This window comes from Erpetoichthys calabaricus, chromosome 2 (genome assembly GCF_900747795.2).
Source record: "Erpetoichthys calabaricus chromosome 2, fErpCal1.3, whole genome shotgun sequence".
Taxonomy (NCBI): domain Eukaryota; kingdom Metazoa; phylum Chordata; class Cladistia; order Polypteriformes; family Polypteridae; genus Erpetoichthys; species Erpetoichthys calabaricus.
The window spans coordinates 3,162,054-3,182,452 of record NC_041395.2 but is presented as its reverse complement, the minus strand read 5'-3'; the positions used below and the strand labels follow the sequence as shown (position 1 = coordinate 3,182,452).

The window sequence follows — 20,399 nt, the reverse complement described above, 5'->3', positions numbered from 1 at the left end:
CAACCAGTTTGGATGCTCTTAATGGTGCTCCTTAACATGGCCTGAGGGTGTGTGGATTTATGCCAAACTTCTTCAGTCACTTCCTTCACCAATTTTTCCATATGGACAGTCCATGTGAGCTCTTAAAACGGCTCCATAGCAGGCCCGTTGTTGGTGATAGTGGAGTGTTTGTCTTCTTTCTTCTTGAAAGCCACTATTATCTCTTTCATCTTGGCCACATTGAGGAAGATGGAATTTTCTGGGCTTTGAATTTAGTCTCGTTACCATTAGAAATAAGACTCATTATTGTTGTGTCATCAGCAAACTTCTCAAGGATGTTAGGCCTGCTCCTCACCGTTTAGTCATGGGTATTGGGGTAATATGAGAATTGTGTGTCGTCACATTTCAATATTTTGAGGGTTGTGTTGGTGTTGCTAGTTTTCCCGAGAGACTCCTCACCTGAGAGACTGAGTGAGGAGTCTGAGTGTCTGGGCTTGCAAGTGTCCTGGATAAAAACCAAGATCCAGGCCTTTAATGACCTCTTGGGCACGGCCATCAGCAGTGTGTCTGTCTGCAGAGAGAGTGTCGACCTCGTCATCGAGAGGTTTACTTACCTCAGCAGTGACATTCATGTCTCTGGTGACTCTTCCTATGAAGTCAGTAGACGGATTGAGAGAGCATGAGGGGGTCGTGAGGTCGCTGAAAGGGGTGTGTGGCGCTCCTGATATCTTTACAAAAGGACAAGAAGGTCTCAGTCTTTAGAGTCCTGGTGCTCCCTGTTTTGCTATATGACTGCAAGACATGGACGCTATCCAGTGACCTGAGAAGAAGACTGAACTCCTTTGGTACCTCTTCGGAGAATCCATTGGTACCGCTGGTTTGACTTTGTGTTGAACGAGCAGTTACTCATAAAGTCCCAAACCAGCTACATTGCCTGCATTGTAAGGGAGTGTCAGTTACAACAATACAGCTGTAAGAGCCAATCTTAGAAAGTTAAAGTTTTGAGTTAAACTCATATTAATGTTTGCTTAATTTGAATAGAATATAATTTCTTCCATAGTCATAGACAATGGTATGGTCTTTTCCCTCTATAAGTTAGTAAGAGATAGAACCTTCTTGCTATAACTGAGCAACAGTGTGATATTAGATTCTGTTGTGTTTAGAGCAGGTCCCAGTAAAGAAGGACTTGAAAGACTCATTTTCTACTCAGAGATGGGATAAGCATACAGTTTTCTGACCATTTTGAAATGGTTCAGAAATGATAAGTGAATAGTAACGATTTAACATGGAACAAGATTAAGCTTAGAACTGAACTTTTCTTATTATAAATTTTTCCCTTTTTTGTTATTTTAATTTTCTTTTTTGTGTGAACTGTTTTACTTTGAAACTTAACTAAACTTTTAAATTCGAAGATATTTTGTCTGTGGAATCATTTCTGCACGTCAGGTTTTTGTTGAATCCCATTTTTTGAGTTAGAGCTGCTGAACTTTGATAACTTTGGAAAAAAGCAGCTACAACGGCCATGTGGCATGATTCCTCAAATGTGATTCGGCTCACGGAAGTTTCATTGCTGAGGAAATGAACTGCTGAACCAGGCTAAGGGGTCGCCCATGTAACACCTGGCTGCACCAAATAGATGGTCAGTTCTGGAGTGTGGGACTGGAAAGTGTGTCTGCCTCGGGGGTTGCAAACTGGGATCCCGAGCTCTTTCATTGTGTGGAGGGTGCGCCAATGCTCTTTATCAGTGATGCTCCCCAACCTAACCTGAACCTGACCTGGATGTATCTCTTAAAAAGCCTCAGCCACAGCACTGATTGGAGGGGGACTCCACTTCTAATATTTACATTTTCAGAAAACGACCCTTACATGTTAACCAAAGCCCTGCAACCAAATTAAAACCTAACTCCATATTCAAAATTTTTCAGCTGTTTAGTTACCTTCAGAAGTTGGTTAGTTCTGAGATTAATTTGCTTTCACACATGAATCAGACTTTTTACAAGAGATCTCCGATGGCACAGATATCAGAGATATGATAGTAACAGCTTGGCAAGGACTGCACGCTGTTCTAATCCAAATAACTGAAGGTCAGTCAGCTTATAATGGAAGTCACAATCAAGGAGAAGATCAAGCAGCACATTACTGACACAATCAGAAGCTGCCATGACTACAGACCAGGCACTTACTGTATGTCTCATGTCATGAAGACCTTTGAGAGGCTGGTCCTGGACTATACAAGTCCCCTTATGGTAGACCACCTTGGATCCACTGCAGTTTGCCTATTGGACAAAGATTAGAGGGGAGGATGCAATTATCTGTCTGCTCCACAAGGCCATATTTTCACCTGGCAGCGTCTTCAAAACCATCCAGCCATTCCTGCTAAGGGGTAAACTTCCGGTTGAGTGAACGCTGGCATGGCGTAGTCGCCGTTGCTCTCCAGTAACTTTTTATCTTTTTTAACTTTTTTACGATTAACCTTTTTTTTTTTTTTTACAATCTAATGGACTAAGCAGCTTTTTTCATTGTGGACAGTTTTATTCGTTGAGTTTTATTTTTCAATTATTTAAAGCTAGACTGATTTCTAGCTGATTTGGCTGTGTATAGACTATTCTGAGGCCTATCCCCGCTTTCAGACTTACCTGGATTTGTTCTCCGGACATCTGAGTTGTCTGTCTTCTGCTTTCCCTTGTCTGCATCTTCGTTTAACATGTGGACCAGTAGGATATTTATTTGGTTCGTGTTTGTTTGGTCCCTCCTGTCACTCACTATCTAACCTGTGATGGGCCTGCTCCAGTACTCAGCTGCCGAGCTACTCCGACTCCGCTTTCACCTGTCCGAGCCTCCACTGACTGATCCCCCATCGGAGATACATCCACCGCAGGTCCCGACAGAGTATCCAAGCTGACAGTTCGATAATAATAAACTCTATCTGGACAAGTTCTCAACGTCCTCCACATAATTTAGGTAGAGTCGCTGACCACAGTGTGTTAGCCAGCCCAGCCCGGTCGGCTAACACCATTGCTAAATGCAATAACGCCGTTGTCAACTTCGGTCTGCTGAACATCCGCTCACTCACGAGTAAGGGGCCTCTCATCCACGATCTCCTCGCTGATTATAAGTTTGACTTTTTCTGTCTAACTGAGACATGGCAGCAACCCCATGACTTTTCCCAACTTAACGAATCCACTCCCCTGGGGTTTGTTTACATCTCTCAACCCTGTGGCTCTGGCCGAGGTGGAGGACTCGTGTTAATGTATCATGAGAAATGGAAAGTCTTGCAATTGTCTGTTCCTGCCTTCAGTTCTTTTGAATCTCTTGTATGTCAATTAAATGGCTCTATTCCTACTATTATTGCAACTGTCTACCGGCCCTCTAAACCAAATAATGACTTTCTGAAAGACTTTACTGTTTTCCTTACACACTTATCTACTGTTTCATCAAACATAATCCTTCTGGGGGATTTCAATATACATATGGATAATATCAATGTCCCTCTTACTAGAGACTTGACATCCTGTCTTGAGAGTTTGGGATTCCAGCAGCACACTGATGTTCCCACTCATTCCTAAGGACATATCTTGAACTTGGTTTGCTGTCCTGGAGTTACCCCACTTGATTGTACTGCAGATGAACTCCCCAGAACTGATCATTTTCTTATTTCATTCAATGTTAATCTTGCACTTTCCAATACTAAGCTTTCCCTTCTGTCTTTCCGTAATATTAAGAATATTAACTTAGACTCTCTTTCTTCTAGTATTGATTCCCTTATGGACATTCCTGAAGAACTGGTCTCACACTATAACACTGGACTTAATGGGATTCTTAACTCTGTCACTCCATTAAAAACTAGATCTGTTTCTTTCTCCTTTTCTGCTCCCTGGTTCACACCTGAACTTCGGCTTTTGAATGCCAAAGGCCGGCAACTTGAACGGTTCTATAAAAAAACTGGACTCTTTGTTCACAAAGAGATGTATAAAAACCATATACTTGATTACAAGGACTGTATTGCCCAAACTAAATCTATTATACTCTCATTATTTCTTCCAGTGAAGGCAACACCAAGTCATTGTTTTCACTACTTAACAATATCACACAACCCCCAGATTCTTCACCTTCTCACCTTTACTCAACTGAATTTTGCAATTGAAGATGTGAGTTCCAAAATCTGCTAATTACACCTTTTGGTAAAATTTAATGAACTTGTGATTGTGACTTTTCATACAGTTGGTCATGCGCCGAAAATATGTTTGAGCTTCAAAACCTGCTAATTTGCAACAGTGTAACGCTATAGTTTTAGGAAATTAGTTTCAAAATCTGCTTACAGACCCAGATTTTCCTATTTATGTCCAAAATTTTTCTTTTGTACTTAGCTGATTTTGGAACTGAGCTCTTCAATTCCCTTATGTCCTTTTTTAATGAAAAAATCCAGTGGATACACCAGTCTCTCTGTACGAATTCCTCCAGTACTTCATTTGAATTTCACTCACCAACTCACTCATTTTCATCTTTTCCACTTTTTACTTTCTCATAAATCTCAGATCTCTGTAAGTCTAAGCCATCCACCTGTCAACTGGACCCCCCTCCCTACAGTTCTGGTCAAAGCCTGCCCCCCCTTTCTGGTCCCCCTTATCTCTGCTATAATCCACTCTTCTTTCACTACTAGTACTGTTCCTTCATCTTTTAAAACTGCTGTACTAACCCCAATACTCAAAACACCTGGTGCCGATCCAACTAATCTCAGTAATTTTTGTACTAAGTTCTAATTTACCCTTCATTTCCAAAATACTTGAAAAAATAGTGGCTATTCAACTTCATTCTCATTTATCTCAAAATAATCTGTATGAACAGTTTCAGTCCGGTTTTCGTCCCCTCCACAGTACAGAAACGGCAAATATAAAAATGACTAATGACCTCCTTATGGCAGCTGATTCTGGTTTAATTCCAATTCTCCTCCTCCTTGATCTGAGTGCAGCCTTTGACACTATTTGTCACACGACTCTTCTCAATAGATTATCTTCGATTGGCATTACCCACACTCCACTAGACTGGTTCAGATCCTACCTCTCAGGCCACACTCAGTTTGTTCAGCTTAAAACTCAAATCCCAACCCACCGCTGTTACTTCAGGTGGGCTTTGTCCTGGGGCCCCTCCTGTTAATTATTTATCTCCTTCCACTTTCATAAATATAACATTAGCTTCCACTGGTATGCTGATGACCCCCAGCTCTGTCTCACTAGCAAACCTACTGCTTCCTTTTTGCCCTCCTCACTTATTGATTGCATAGCAGAACTCAAATCCTGGTTTTCTTCAAACTTTCTTAAATTAAATAGTGACAAAACTTCAAGTTCAAGTTCAAGCACTTTATTGTCATTGTGTAACACAACAAAATTAAATTTTGTGACATCCCCAAGGTGCATTTAAAGAAAAGTCAAACTGAGGTTCTCCTTACTGGTACAAAATCAACATTATCCAAAACTGATCATGTCTCATTTGTTATTGATATTTCTTCTGTTTCCCCTTCCCCACAGGTGTCATCTTTGACAGTACTTTATCCTTTCAGTCCCACATCAACAATATCTCCCTGTCTGCATATTTCCACTTTCGTAACATTAATCGTATTCGCTCCTCCCTCACTCGCCACACCACTGCTATCCTCGTTCATAGACTTGTCACGTCTCGTCTCGATTATTGCAATTCCCTTTTCTTTGGTCTTTCTCGCAAATCTCTTTATAAGCTTCAACTGGTCCAGAATTCAGCTGCCCACCAGCATCATTACTAGAAACCCCTCTATTCACTATATCACTCCTGTTTTGCAGCAGCTTCATTGGCTTCCAGTGAAGTTCCGCATTTAATTCAAAATTCTTCTGTTAACTTTTAAGGTTCTCCACAACCTCGCCCTCCATATCTGTCTGACCTCCTCCATGTTGCCATTCCCTCCCATACCCTTAGATCCTCTTCATCCATCCACTTGACTGTCCCCTTTGCCCGTCTTACCACTATGGGGAACAGAGCATTCAGTTGCTCTGCTCCCCAGCTTTGGAACTCACTACCATCTGAGCTTAGAAATATTGAATCATTTTCACTCTTCAAATCTAAACTTAAACCTCATTTGTTTAAAACTGCTTTTTCTCTTTCACTACAATTGCTCTGTCTGATTTTAAATGTTGTATTTTACTTCTGTTTATAATCTGTGTTTTATCTATTGCTCAGTGTCCTTCAGTGTTTAGAGAGGCGCCTACAAATAAATAAAATGTATTATTATTAAGAGATATGGAGATGGTTGACACATCTCTGCAACATCGCATGGACATCAGGGACAGTGCCTCTGGATTGGCAGACCGGGGTGGTGGTCCCCCTCTTTAAGAAAGGGGACCAGAGGGTGTGTTCCAACTACAGAGGGATCACACTCCTCAGCCTCCCTGGAAAAGTCTATTCGAGGGTTCTGGAGAGGAGGGTCCGTCGGATAGTCGAACCTTGGATTCAGGAGGAACAGTGTGGTTTCGTCCTGGACCAGTGGAACAGTGGACCAGCTCTACACCCTTAGCAGGGTCCTGGAGGGTACATGGGAGTTTGCCCAACCAATCTACATGTGTTTTGTGGACTTGGAAAAGGAATTCGACTGTGTCCCTCGGGGAATCCTGTTGGGGGTACTCCGGGAGTATGGAGTACCGGACCCCCTGATAAGGGCTGTTCAGTTTCTGTACGATCAGTGCCAGAGCTTGGTCTGCATTGCCGGCAGTAAGTCGAACCCGTTTCCAGTGACAGTTGGACTCCGCCAGGGCTGCCCTTTGTTACCGATTCTGTTCATAACTTTTATGGACAGAATTTCTAGGTGCAGCCAGGGTGTTGAGGGGGTCCGGTTTGGTGGACTCAGGATTGGGTCACTGCTTTTTGCAGATTATGTTGTCCTGTTTGCTTCATCAGGCCGTGATCTTCAGCTCTCTCTGGATCGGTTCACAGCTGAGTGTGAAGCGGCTGGGATGGGAATCAGCACCTCCAAATCCGAGACCATAGTCCTCAGCCGGAAAAGGGTGGAGTGCCCTCTCAGGGTTGGTAGCGAGATCCTGCCCCAAGTGGAGGAGTTCAAGTATCTCGGGGTCTTGTTCACGAGTGAGGGAAGAATGGAGCGCGAGATCGACAGGCGGATCGGTGCGGCATCCGCAGTGATGAGGGCTCTGCATCGGTCTTTCGTGGTGAAAAAGGAGCTGAGCCATAAGGCAAAGCTCTCAGTTTGCCAGTCGATCTATGTTCCTACCCTCACCTATGGTCATGAGCTATGGGTAGTGACCGAAAGAACGAGATCGCGAATACAAGCGGCTGAAATGAGTTTCCTCCGCAGGGTGTCTGGGCTCTCCCTTAAAGACAGGGTGAGAAGCTCAGTTGAGTAGAGCCGCTGCTCCTCCGCATCGAGAGGAGTCAGATGAGGTGGCTCGGGCATCTGATCAGGATGCCTCTTGGACGCCTCCCTGGTGAAGTGTTCCGGGCACGTCCAACCGGGAAAAGGCCCTGGGGAAGGCCTAGGACACACTGGAGGGACTAGTCTCCCAGCTGGCCTGGGAATGCCTTGGGATTCTCCCAGAAGAGCTAGAAGCTGGGGAGAGGGAAGTCTGGGCATCTCTGCTCAAGCTGCTACCCCCGCGACCCGACCTCGGATAAGCGGAAGAGGACGGATGGATGGATGGATGAGATGGATCAACCTGTGGTCTCCTAGATGATGGACCATCTGTCTGACAAACCACAGTTTTTGAGACTCAAGGACTGTGTGAGCAACACTGAAACACCGCAAAGATCAGGCCTGTCCACTCTTCTCTTAACTCTGTTCATTTTCAATTATAAATATAACAGTAGATCATGTCACTTGAAGTAATCCTCAGATGATTCTACACTTAAGGGGTCTATTAGTAATGAGAATGAGACAGAGGAGAGGTGTCAGGTGGAGAACTTTAAGAATTGTCTGCAACTTAACATGAGCAAAACCAAAGAACTGCTTATTCACCTTTGCCACATGTCCAGACCCTATTCAGGATGTGGGTGTGGAGGTGGTCCACATCAATGACAGGTTGGACTGGTCTCAGAGCACAGAGCAAGTGCAGAAGACAGGGCAGAGCAGGCTCTCTTTCCTTAGGAGACTGCTTGTGGGTAGTGACATGCTTCATATCTCCTACAACTCTGTGATAGTCAGTGTGGTGTACTGGGCTGGCATCATCACTTCAAGAGAGGCTCACTGAATCAAAAAGCTAACTGAGAGGGCAGGCTCAATTATGGGACACAACCTGGACCCTCTGGAGACAGAAGCGAAGGAGAGAGTTAAAACAAAACTGGGTGCCATTATAAAAAATGCTGCATATCCGCTCTCTGACAAACCAGTCAACAAATTATTATTATTATGATTATTTAGCAGAAGCATGCCAAGAAACACAACTGGTGTTCTTTTATACCAACAGCAATACGCCTGTATAGCACCTCACTGGGACTGTAAAAGTCAAGGCTGAAGTTTTATTTTTATTAATTTTTCTTCCTTTATTGTCATTTTGGTGTGTGTGTTCAGATCATAATGTGTGTGTATTCATATTTATTTATGTATTTATTTATTTATCTATCCATCTAAGTTGGCTGCCTTTGTCTAGGCATCTGGTCACAGTGCCCTGTGCAGAAGAACATCAAGTTTGGCCAATGTATTGAGTAGTAAAGCAAAAAGACCCCTTTTATTGGCCAACTAAAAAATTACAATATGTAAGCTTTCAAGGCAACTCCTTCTTCAGGTGAGATGTAATACAGAAACTGGAGTTCCCTGTGTTTATATACACTCTAGGACAAGATACAGCATTGGAAAACCTTTAAGTGAGACATCTTAGATGTAAAACATCCATAGACCTCTTCAGACTAAGATTCATTAAGCAAGAGAGGAGAACAATGTCTGGTCAAGATTGTTGGATACGATAAATGTCCAGCAAAGTCTTTGGAAGTTTCTGATGAGATTTTCAATACAATGTGGGTCTGTAGACAGGTTGTCTGTGTACTACTGGTTTGGCCAATGAAGAGAACAATCTCACATAATTGAGTGTGGTGGGGCCACAAAACTGACACCTAACATAAAATCTCAAAAACATTTCAAGATACATTTGAGATGGGCTCATGTCACTCCTCTCTTCAAGTCGCTACATTGGCTCCCTGTAGCAGCACACATTAAGTTCAAATTTACAGAGTAGTCAATGGGTCAGCACCAGAGTATATGGAAACACTGGTGAAGTGCTATGGTCCTTCTTGTCCACTCAAGTCTGCCAGAGAACAGTGGCTGGTGATGCCACCTCTACATGGCCTCAAGTTTCAATCCAGACTCTTTTCACGGGTGGTTCCAAGTTTGTGGAACAGGTTGCCCACCTCAACCTGTACTGCTGATTCCCTCAATGTATTTAAATGGTGATTGGTGACCCATCTGTTCAATGAAAAGCCTTTGTGCTGTGATACTTTACAGTTTTGGTTATTTGGTTTCATTTATTCATTGACTATAATGTACGATTGCAAATGTATGAGTTATTACATCTTTTCATTTGTGGTAATCAACTTTTTTTTACCTTTCCTATTACACTTACTACAAATAGACCCTAGCCTAATGTTACTTGATCTTTAAGGTCACTTTGGGTAAAAGCGTCTGCTAAGCAAATAAAAGTAAATGTAAATGAGAAGGGGATGCTTGTCAAAAAGGTAAATGTTAAGCAATTGGGGCAGATAAAGCAGATAGTGTCATAAAACAGCCATCAGGTGACCAGTTTGATGTGAGGATGTTCTGTCTATTCAAGGACAAGTCCATTCCTGCAATGTGTCAATGGCAGAGTAACAGAGAGGACTTCAGTTCCCAGCAGTCACCTGCAGTGTGCTGGGAGCAATGGGAGGAATCAGTGCACAGTTTGAGTTTAGGCTGGACTGGTGTTCAGCATGAGACAGGTGCCTAGAGCAGATTACAGCGCCATTTCACACACAGCATCTAAATGTGCCTCTGATGGGCTTAATGCCGGTCAGAAGTTCAGGGTGGGGTGGCCTTTGTGTGCGTAGTCCGTGTCCGTGTATGATGTGATTGCGGGGACCTTGGCAGTCCGATCCTCGGCTACAGAAGCCTTAACTAAGAGCATTTTTCATATTTGATTTATTGCATATTAGCTACAATAGAATGCATTTATAAATATTTACCCCTCTTGCCTTAAGTGTTTGTCCTGCACTTTTCTTTACTATCTTTGTGTGTCTCAACTTGTCTTAGCCAGCACTTCCTGTCCTGACTGTGTTCCTTTAAAACGTGCTTCTCAAGCTCTTCATTTTGACTGCCCTCTCTGGAAACATCTTCCATATTCTTGTGATTATTTCCCGTGTTTGAAGGGGACTCTCAGTGTTCCTCCTAAGCCTTTCCTCAGAATCCTCATGTGTGTCAGCATGCCTTGCCTGGTGCTTCCTGTCTCCAGTCACATTTGACTGAGCAGCCACAGTGAAACTGACCAATCAGACCAAAGCCAAACGAACAAATCAGATTGCTTTGAGCGACTGGGCATATGCAGCATTTTATTATATACATACAGTAGATACAGTACAATGGTACAAGAGCAAGATTACAGCATTTGGTCATCAATGCGCAGTAACGGGACCTTCGATTACCATAAAGTATCTTGTACACTGCTAGAAATCCCATAATTTTGAGCAATAAGAAGGAAAATCATCAACTACACATTTTATTTATCGGGGTGACCATGTGGAGAGTGTGGTGCTGGATGACACCAACATAGGCAGAGGTCAGCTAAATTGTTACTGATGGACTTGGACAGCACTGGCCTGGGCAGACTTGTTGCAGATCAAATTTATTGTAAGTAAATGCAAAGAGTTCCGTGGTGAAATAAAAATGTGAGGTTTGAATACGCAATGGAGGTCTGAAACCTGAAAGTACAGAAGCTGAGAGTTGTAGTGGACTTGCCTTCATTGACATCAAGAAACAATGAAGAAGGCTAACAGAATGTCAGATTATATAGCACCCCCAACGTGTGGAGTACAAGCCAAAAGAGGTTGTGCTGGAGTTGTATAATGTTCTAGTGAGGCCTCACCTGGATTACCGTGGACAGTTTTGGTGTCCCTGTTATAGAAATGAGAAAGTCCAGAGAAGAGCGACCAGGCTGATTTGTGCACATTCAGGTCTAAGACATCTGAGCTGTGCGGAGAGACTGAAGGAGCTGAACGTTTTCAGTTTAAGCAAATGGAGAGTAAGAGGGAACATACTTGATGTGTTGAAAAATATGAAAGGTGTACGTGGAGTGGATGCCAACTGTTACTTTAAAGCAAAGTCTTCCACAGGAACGCACGTGTAATCAATTAAAGAGATTTTAAAAAAGCTTCCTATTTCTCTGCGGTGGGCTGGCGCCCTGGCCTGGGGTTTGTTTCCTGCCTTGCGCCCTGTGTTGGCTGGGATTGGCTCCAGCAGACCCCCTTGACCCTGTAGTTAGGATATATAGCGAGTTGGATAATGACTGACTGACTGACTTCACATTTCTTCTTCCTGTGCTTAGGTCAACAGGAAGTGAAAAGTCAAATTCGGCAGAGTGGCCAGTTCTCATCAAAGCCTCACAATATGTCGGTTTCACCTCAGCTCTTGCAGGCTGACGTCGTTTTCTTCTTCCTGCTCATTCTGAGTCTGTCCCTTCAGGTTGTTTACGTTTCTACTGCCCTCCAATTGAAAGATGTGTCCTTGTAGAAAAGATATCATCTTGCTTGCTTAACATTTGCTGACTAACAAACATCTGCTAAAATCTTTGCCATTTTGATTCCAGGCCAACCTGCTCACGTCCAAAGAGTGCCTGATGATGATGATGGCTCCTCTGCTTTCTTTCTCTTGGACCTCTTATTACAGCCAGATAAGACATGTGAAGAACCTTGCTGGGTGAGTGCTCAGAGCTGGGCCCTCAAGCTGTCATTACATTTTTTATGGGGAAGTTAGACCCCCCATTACCTCGTTCCTGTATTTGTCTGCTTGCCATCCTACCTTTTAATGCTTGCCTGCTACTGCTGATTTATTTGATTCATCGCCATGATCTCTGGTTTTACTACTTTTCTAAAAACACCTAAATCGGCACCAGGAGGTGCATTTGCTCCAATGGCCTCAGCGTCTACAACTCGTAATTTACTGTGATTACCCATAACAGGAAGGTCTAAAGCTGCGCATACCTTCAGCAATTGACTCACCATTTCCATCCTGTCCAGAACTGCACATCGAGGACAAAGAATCGCAGGGCACAACGGAGTTAGACTTGTTTTCACAAGTTTCCCCAGGACTGTAAATATGACAGTTGTGACAAAGCAGTATGGAGGCTGTAAAATCCAAACAGAAATTGGAATAAGTGAGGAGAACAATCTTTGGAATAAAGTATTAATAAGAACTCTTCTTGTTGGCCATTACAGTAAGTTGAACATTGTAACTGTTTATGTTTAAACTCACTTGCTTCGGTAGAATATCTTTAAAGCTGAACCCTGTGCTGAGCCACTTTCTAAGTACTGACGTGTCGCACAACATAGGCTGGCAGGTCATATTATCTGCTGAAAATGAAAGACTGCCCAGAGGCTGAGACAGCGCGAGAGCGGGCAGCCGTCTCATTTACGGTTGGGCTCCATGTCTTAGCCAGTAGGCCACACACAGCCTTGACGTTCACTGCGTCGCTCGCGTGTTTTAATTGGTTTTATTTTTTTACATTTTTTATGCGGCTCACCATGCATCAACTGATTCACTCTACACTTCTGTTTAAGGTTTGGGACACAAAGATTATGAATGTCATGTTCTTAAAGTAAAATGTCTAAGTAGAGTATTTTTTAGCATCTTGCCATGACACCATTTTTATTTTCAGTGAGCGCAGCTATTTTCTGATCTCGTCATCATGACGTCAGGCATTAATTACATGAAGCAGCTAAAAGGTCACCTTCCCTATCCAAGTTTTGCAGATAAAACTTTTCCTTTCCAATCTATTAAAAGCCTTTTATGTATTGACTTCCGAGTAATAAATTTCTCGCTCTGAGTCCTGGCTCCTGAATTTTCATTGTCCCCCTTTGGCTCTGATGGAGTTCACGATTTTCACCTTGGTGTGGTTCTTGGACTAACGCGTATCTTGCGGTCCTTTACATTTTTCGTTGTTGCCTCTCATGTCTCAGTACATCATGTAGTTTCCTTGCCCCTGTGATCGTGCCACTTACAGCGTTGTCGTTGTCCCAAGAAGGTCACCCATCCTCTGAAGACCCACAGAGTCTCTTTACTTTTATTTTTTTTTTTTTGGGGACCCTCGTCTATAACGTGAATTCATTCGCCCACATTATTCCTGCATTTCCACTGTTCCGAGACTGGCACAGGGCACATATCTGACTAAATGCAAAACTGGAAGCTGGGGCGTTTATTACTCAGTGAACATCAGGTCACCATCTCATGATGTGACATAAGGGGTCCCAGCCAGTGCTCTGCTCATATTTGTAGGATGCTAAACTGGATGAATTTCTGAAACCCTAAGATTTGGCATCACGGCTGAATTTCATTTCAGAAATACAGCAGGTGACTCCTAGAGATCGGGGGCTCATTCCCAGCTTTGGAATCAGTAGCACGGCTAAACGGGAGATGCAGCTGAAATGTTGTCTGTATTGCCATCTCCCCTTTTCAGTGCAGGAATAACCTCATTTTGTTTTCCCTTTGCAGGCACCAACAGAGCTCTTTACTAAATTTTATATGCAGTATACACAGCAGACGTGAATATTTTTTTGTAATTCTTATGTTTGTCTATAAAAAAGAAACAATACAGTTATGAAAAGTGCACAGCAAGGACCACCACAGGACCACACCAGTAAGACAAGCCCATCACTCCCATGAGATCCTCGAGGAGTCTGCAGCTCCAGTCATACCACCTCATTCCACATCAGAGTCTGCCTTTCAATGAAACGGCATGATATAAAACATACTCTACGTTTTTATTTGTACACCTTGTAATAATTCTTACCTTTAAAGGTCATATTTTATTCATGTTGAGAAGATTTGTTTTGAGGAAAACACACAACATTTTATGGAATGCAAAAAATTCCCAGTATTCTTTTTTCTGTTTTGGCAAAACAATTTGAGCAAATGCAAGAAATTACTTACGAGGTTTATTACAAAGATAGCCTTGGCAGCAGGAGATCTGTGAAGGGCTCGAAATTTCCAAGATTTGGTTTGCTATTCCTGGATTCTTGCACACACTGCTTGAAGCACATCCCAGGAATCCGTTTTCTGCAATAATCCAGAAACAATAGGAGCTCATTTTATGAACCTGGAAGGCATGCTGGTTTGTGGGATATGACAGTCCCCAGCAAACAAAGCTACAGTGCAACAGCTGCGCCATGTTCACCCTAACACTACTGCTAATTTAACGTTCATGGCCTCAGAACTGAACAGCTGATCCACTCCAAAAGCAAAACTCAAAAGGGAAAAACAAAACATAAAATGTCATTCCTGCTGACAAATTAGGCATCCACCGAGTGACAGGCCTTCCGACACGTCCTGCACCTTCTCAAGTCTCACGTCTCAGTCACAAGTTGGAGATTTTGGACATCTTGAGGGGCAGCCAGTCAGTGGTGGAACAGACACATAAATTGGGCCACCATAAAATGAGCCTTTATGGGATGAAGAATTGAGAGTGTCAGAGAAGGGTGGCAGGGCCATGGTGAACACTGAACATTTTTATCTTTTTATTTCTTTTTTCTAAAGAAGATGACATACAGTATACGCAAAGACTGAAGCTTTAAAAGGAAGAACCAAACAGACTGGTGGACAGGAGGACTTTAGGAACTTTCAGACTTCAACTAAATGGCATGTGAGTTAAGTGGATATTGACAAGAAGTGTTCAACCAAATGGCCCACAATAAAGGTCCACTAGAACACTCTGGATGAGAACGGGCCACTCAGCCCAACAAAGCACACCAGTCCTATCAAGTCTCTAAAGTCCTCCTGTCTACTACACCACTTGGTCACTTATTCCGGGTGTCTGTGGCTCTTTGTGTGAAGAAAAACTTCCTAATGTTTGTGCAAAATATCCCCTTCACAAGTTTCCAACGGTGTCCTCGTGTTCTTGATGAACTCATTTTAAAGTCACCGTCTCGATCCACTGCACTAATTCCCTCAATAGTTTTAAACACTTCAGTCAGGTCTCCAAACAACCAAACAGAGTGGTGGACAGGAGGACTTTCTGAACTTTCAGACTTCAACTAAATGGCATGTGAGTTAAGTGGTGGTCCCCCTCTTTCCAACTACAGAGGGATCACACTCCTCAGCATCCGTGGAAAAGTCTATTCGAGGGTTCTGGAGAGGAGGGTCCGTCGGATAGTCGAGCCTCAGATTCAGGAGGAACAGTGTGGTTTTCGTCCTGGTCATGGAACAGTGGACCAGCTCTACACCCTTAGCAGGGTCCTGGAGGGTGCATGGGAGTTCGCCCAACCAGTCTGTGTTTTGTGGACTTGGAAAAGGCGTTCGACCGTGTCCCTCGGGGAATCCTGTGGGGGGTGCTCTGGGAGTATGGGGTACCGGACCCCCTGATAAGGGCTGTTCAGTCCCTGTACAACCGGTGTCAGAGCTTGGTTCGCATTGCCAGCAGTAAGTCGAACCCGTTTCCAGTGAGAGTTGGACTCCGCCAGGGCTGCCCTTTGTCACCGATTCTGTTCATAACTTTTATGGACAGAATTTCTAGGCGCAGCCAGGGCGTTGAGGGGGTCCGGTTTGGTGGGCTCAGGATTGGGTCAGTGCTTTTTGCAGATGATGTTGTCCTCTTTGCTTCATCAGGCCGTGATTGTCAGCTCTCTCTGGATCGGTTCGCAGCTGAGTGTGAAGCAGCTGGGATGGGAATCAGCACCTCCATATCCAAGACCATGGTCCTCAGCCAGAAAAGGGTGGAGTGCCCTCTCAGGGTTGGGAGCGAGATCCTGCCTCAAGTGGAGGAGTTCAAGTATGTCGGGGTCTTGTTCACGAGTGAGAGAAGAATGGAGCATGAGATCGACAGGCGGATCGGTGCGGCATCCACCGTGATGAGGACTCTACATCGGTCTGTCGTGGTGAAATTTACCAGTCGATCTACGCTTCTACCCTCACCTATGGTCATGAGCTATGGGTAGTGACCGAAAGAACGAGATTGTGAATACAAGCGGCTGAAATGAGTTTCCTCCGCAGGGTGTCTGGGCTCTCCTTTAAAGATAGGGTGAGAAGCTCAGAGTAGAGCCGCTGCTCCTCCGCATCGAGAGGAGTCAGATGAGGTGGCTCGGGCATCTGATCAGGATGCCTCCTGGACGTCTCCCTGGTGAGGTGTTCCAGGCACGTCCAACCAGGAGGAGGCCCCGGGGAAGACCCAGGACACACTGGAGGGACTATGTCTCCCGGCTGGCCTGGGATCGCCTTGGGATTCTCCCGGAAGGGAAGTCTGGGCATCTCTGCTCAAGCTGCTGCCCCCGCGACCCAACCTCGGATAAGCGGAAAGGATGGATGGATGGATGGATGGATGGATGAGTCAGGTCTCCTCTTAATCTTCTTTTCCTTAAACTGTAAAGGCTCAGCTCTTTTACTCTTTCCTCCTGTAGCCCTCAATCAGCCTAGTCGCTCTTCTCTGGACCTTCTCTTGTGCTGTTATATCCTTTTTGTAGCCTGGAGACCAAAACTGCACCCAGGACTCCAGATGAGGCCTCACCAGTGTGTTATAAAGCTTGAGCAGAACCTCCTGTGACTTGTACTCACACATCAAGGCGCTATATAACCTGACATTCTGTTAGCCTTCTTCATGGCTTCTGATCACTGACTGGCAGTTGATAGCATGGAGTATACTGTGACTCCTAAATCCTTCTTATAAGGCTACTTTCAACTGTCAGATATCCCATTGTGTATTCAAACCTAACATTTTGATTTCCTACATGTAACACTTGACATTTACTGACATTACATTTCATCTGCCCAGGCCCATCTGTGATAAGTCAATGGATTCTTGATTATCTGCCAGTCCACCTGTCTTGGTATCATCTGCAAACTTAACCACCTTGTTATGCACAATATGTATATGCCTATCGAAATCATTTATATATATTAAATATAACAGCGGCCCCAACACAGGCCCCTAAGGGTCATCTCTTGGCCTTGAAGATTCTTCTTTCAATATGACGCCACTGATTGAGGGACCTGAACCAAACCTCAGATATGCAATTCAGGAAGAAGTTCCAGTTTAAGATGTGTTTGTTCCTGTTAGCAACTTCCAAAGGAATTACATCGGCTACCACCGCAAACCTCGTAGCAACCTGTACCACCATGTAACTTGTAAAGAGCAAACGAGGAAATAACTGGAACTGACCCTTCATCCAGAGCCTTGGATAGCTAGAAGTTTACCTTAATTACGTTTTCAACCAAATATAGTAACTTTTCTAAATCTAGGCAGAAATGTGTGTCATTTTCTGGATGCCATTCATTTCTTTCGCTCTGTTCAATCAGAGTTGGTGAAAGCAGATTCATGTTTTAGGTTAAATGATGTTGAGAAAAGCTAAGCAAAATGACCCCTTTTATTGGCTAACTAAAAAGATTACAATTTGCAAGCTTTCGAGGCAACTCAGGCCCCTTCTTCAGGCAAGATGTCAAAATGCATTAAAAGTTTCTTATAATAATCAATCAATAATCAATTGTGAATTTCCCATTGGGATTAATAAAGTATCTATCTATCTATCTATCTATCTATCAATCACACACTTGTTTTTTGAGTGGCACAATGTGAAATGGGTCATCAAGTGGGAACCAGAATGCCAGCATGGCCTGAGACGCGTGAGAGGAGGCCGACTTTATGGAATGAGTTGGGCCCATTCATTTCATGGCGCCCTGCTGACTGACGCACACAGCACAGGAATTTGTGTGAGTCCAGAGTGGCCAACCCAAGCTGAGGAACGACAGCGTGAAGGTAAGCCCTTCTTAGGATACTCTTCATTACACACTGATCCTCTTACATCTTCATTTTACAAGTAAAAACTTGACGAAAGGTTCAAAACATTGTATCAGTTCTAATAATGTAACATTTTCTACATTTGACAATGTCACGTCAAGTGCCTCTGAAGAGCAGCCAACTAAATTATGACGAGATTGCCTTGAAATGACTGTTCACCTACCTGAAGTAAAGCAGTGGTCCTCAGTGCCTTTGCAGGGCACAAACATCTTACAATCACCACTACTTCCAAAGCAGCACACCAGTCCATTTGGCTCACTGGGTATGACACCTGCAATGACAATGACATCTCATTCTCACGTCACAGCACAGACATGAAGCTTATCACCCATCACAAGCTGACATTCTTAAACCCAGGTTATCCAGTTCTGCATTACGGGGGGCTGAAGGCTAACCTGTTCATCTCTGGGGATGCAGGAGGAAACCCAACGGAAAAGCCACACAGACGTGCAAAGAACTCCTGACAGACAAAGACCACACGTGGGATCGCTGTGTCCCGTTTCTGCTCTCATGTTGCTACCAATTACTATCATTTGACACAAATGCACTTTGGATTTCAGTCCCAGTTTTTAGGCCCCGTAAGAAGCTCTTTGGTTGGATTAATTCTGTCCAAAGAGTTAACAAAGAGCAGATCAGCCGAGGGTGCAAAACTCCATGGTGATCTCCACCTGCCTCCAATTCAGTTAGCAGCACTTTAACTATCAAAACTATTTCACAAGAAGCAAGACGAATAGAAGAAGAATCTTGCTACATAAATAAGACCAATAAGGAAAGAGAGGATGATGTAAGGAATTACAGGATAAAAGACAGAAACGGGAAAATAGGACTTGTTTGGAGTGAAAAGCTGTGGTCACAGATGTAGAACGTGCCTCTCGAGAAGTAAAGTGCCAGCAGGGCGCCACATGCAGAGCGGCCCCAAGATACCAGAGAGGGCACTTTGTGAGATCTGCTGTCTTTTCAGTTGTCACCGACATAGACAGCACATCAGGGGCCTTCACTTTAAAGCCGACAAGACACGTCCAGAAGATGCACCGCACATCTCTGAGCTACTGGCCGTGTGTAAAATCAAATTTGTTTCTTGAACAAGTCTCACTTTTATTCCTACCTCCTTCACTGTTACACATGTCAGAAGTGCAACACTCCACAATCTTTGTCCAGCTCTTGTATCCGTAGTTAACAGATCCGCTGCCATTACAGGTGTCTGGAGTCACACAGAGACGAGAATAATATGGGGATTTGTAGTAACCATTGTAGGAGTAGAAAAGCTCATCGAACTGATCTGGAGAAGAAAGGGCACCCATTTAGATGAATTGCCAAACAGTCAATTATAGGCTTAACACATCAGCAGAAAGAAAAGTTATACAAGAAATAAAATACAAGAGAAGGCTCCGCTGATCGGTAACAATCCACGGAAATGTAGTAGTAGCCATGTCATTGAATGAGAATGAAGTCCAAATGTGCAAATACACCCCGAATGTGCAGTGTGTTAGGATGTTGTGATTGTGGCAGCACCATGAATGACATCCAGGAGACACCAGAATATCACAAAAAGTGTATAAACATGTCACATTTCTTATACAAAATAACTAAAAAATGAGTCGCCAAAATGACAACCAGAAGAGATCAAATCCACTGCCGTATCTCCAAGTCTTCCTAATCAAGACTGGAGTCCTCATCTGTCAAGACAGGTGGCTCGGCCATGCCAACCTACACAGCCCTCCACAAGGATCAACTTCCACAATTCTTCCCAAAGCACCACATTCCTCTTCCCATCAAACTCGGAAATGATCTGTGATGGTGAGGTGGCTTTAAACCTTAGCAAAGGGATCACGTCCAGCTCAGGACTGCCACCCACTCCAGGGTGATCGGCACTTAGTTTAAGGCCACAGGCCTGAGCTCCTTCTACTGCATACCCTCGATTGGACAGGTGATCTTGATTTTTCCACTCTGGGCTAACTATCCCTGTGGATAAATGGCAAGGTGTCTCTCTGGGGTGCATTGTGTGCTACACCTAGGCTGTCATCTTCTTAACCACTCCATAATGTTGCATTTGCCAACGTCCCTGCCTAAAACCTTTTAGTGACGCTCTCTTTGTCAGAGAGGTTCTTAGTGAGGCCTGCCAATCAGGAGAAAGCTGGTAACCTGTCATTGCAACACAGAGCAGGAACCATCAAACTGTGGAAGCATCTTATGAACAACCATATACTGTAGTTTCTCTCCCTCGTCTTTTACACATGGACACTTCTCTTCCAACATTTCCTCCTTCTATTTGTATTTGTTTCTTTGCCACTGAATCTGGTCTGGATCAGAATTTCCAATCATTTGTCATGCCAAGTGTAGAGCTGACCGTTTGACACCCAACATTACGCTCTGTTTCTTCTCTAGTTTATCACACATACAAACGGCATTTTACTTTTTCTTTCAAAC

At 43.8% G+C, this 20,399-nt stretch overlaps 1 protein-coding gene across 1 annotated transcript in view; it reads right to left on the bottom strand.

Annotated features, from left to right (window-relative positions):
- LOC127526859 (uncharacterized) overlaps positions 1–20,399 on the bottom strand; it is an 84,506-nt gene that overhangs the window by 12,668 nt on the left and 51,439 nt on the right. The window contains exons 18-21 of the mRNA XM_051924009.1: positions 19,078–19,251; positions 18,136–18,243; positions 14,120–14,245; positions 12,193–12,318 (exon numbers count right to left, since the gene is read on the bottom strand). Coding sequence (XP_051779969.1) covers positions 12,193–12,318; positions 14,120–14,245; positions 18,136–18,243; positions 19,078–19,251 — 534 coding nt within the window. The remainder of the gene's footprint in view (positions 1–12,192; positions 12,319–14,119; positions 14,246–18,135; positions 18,244–19,077; positions 19,252–20,399) is intronic.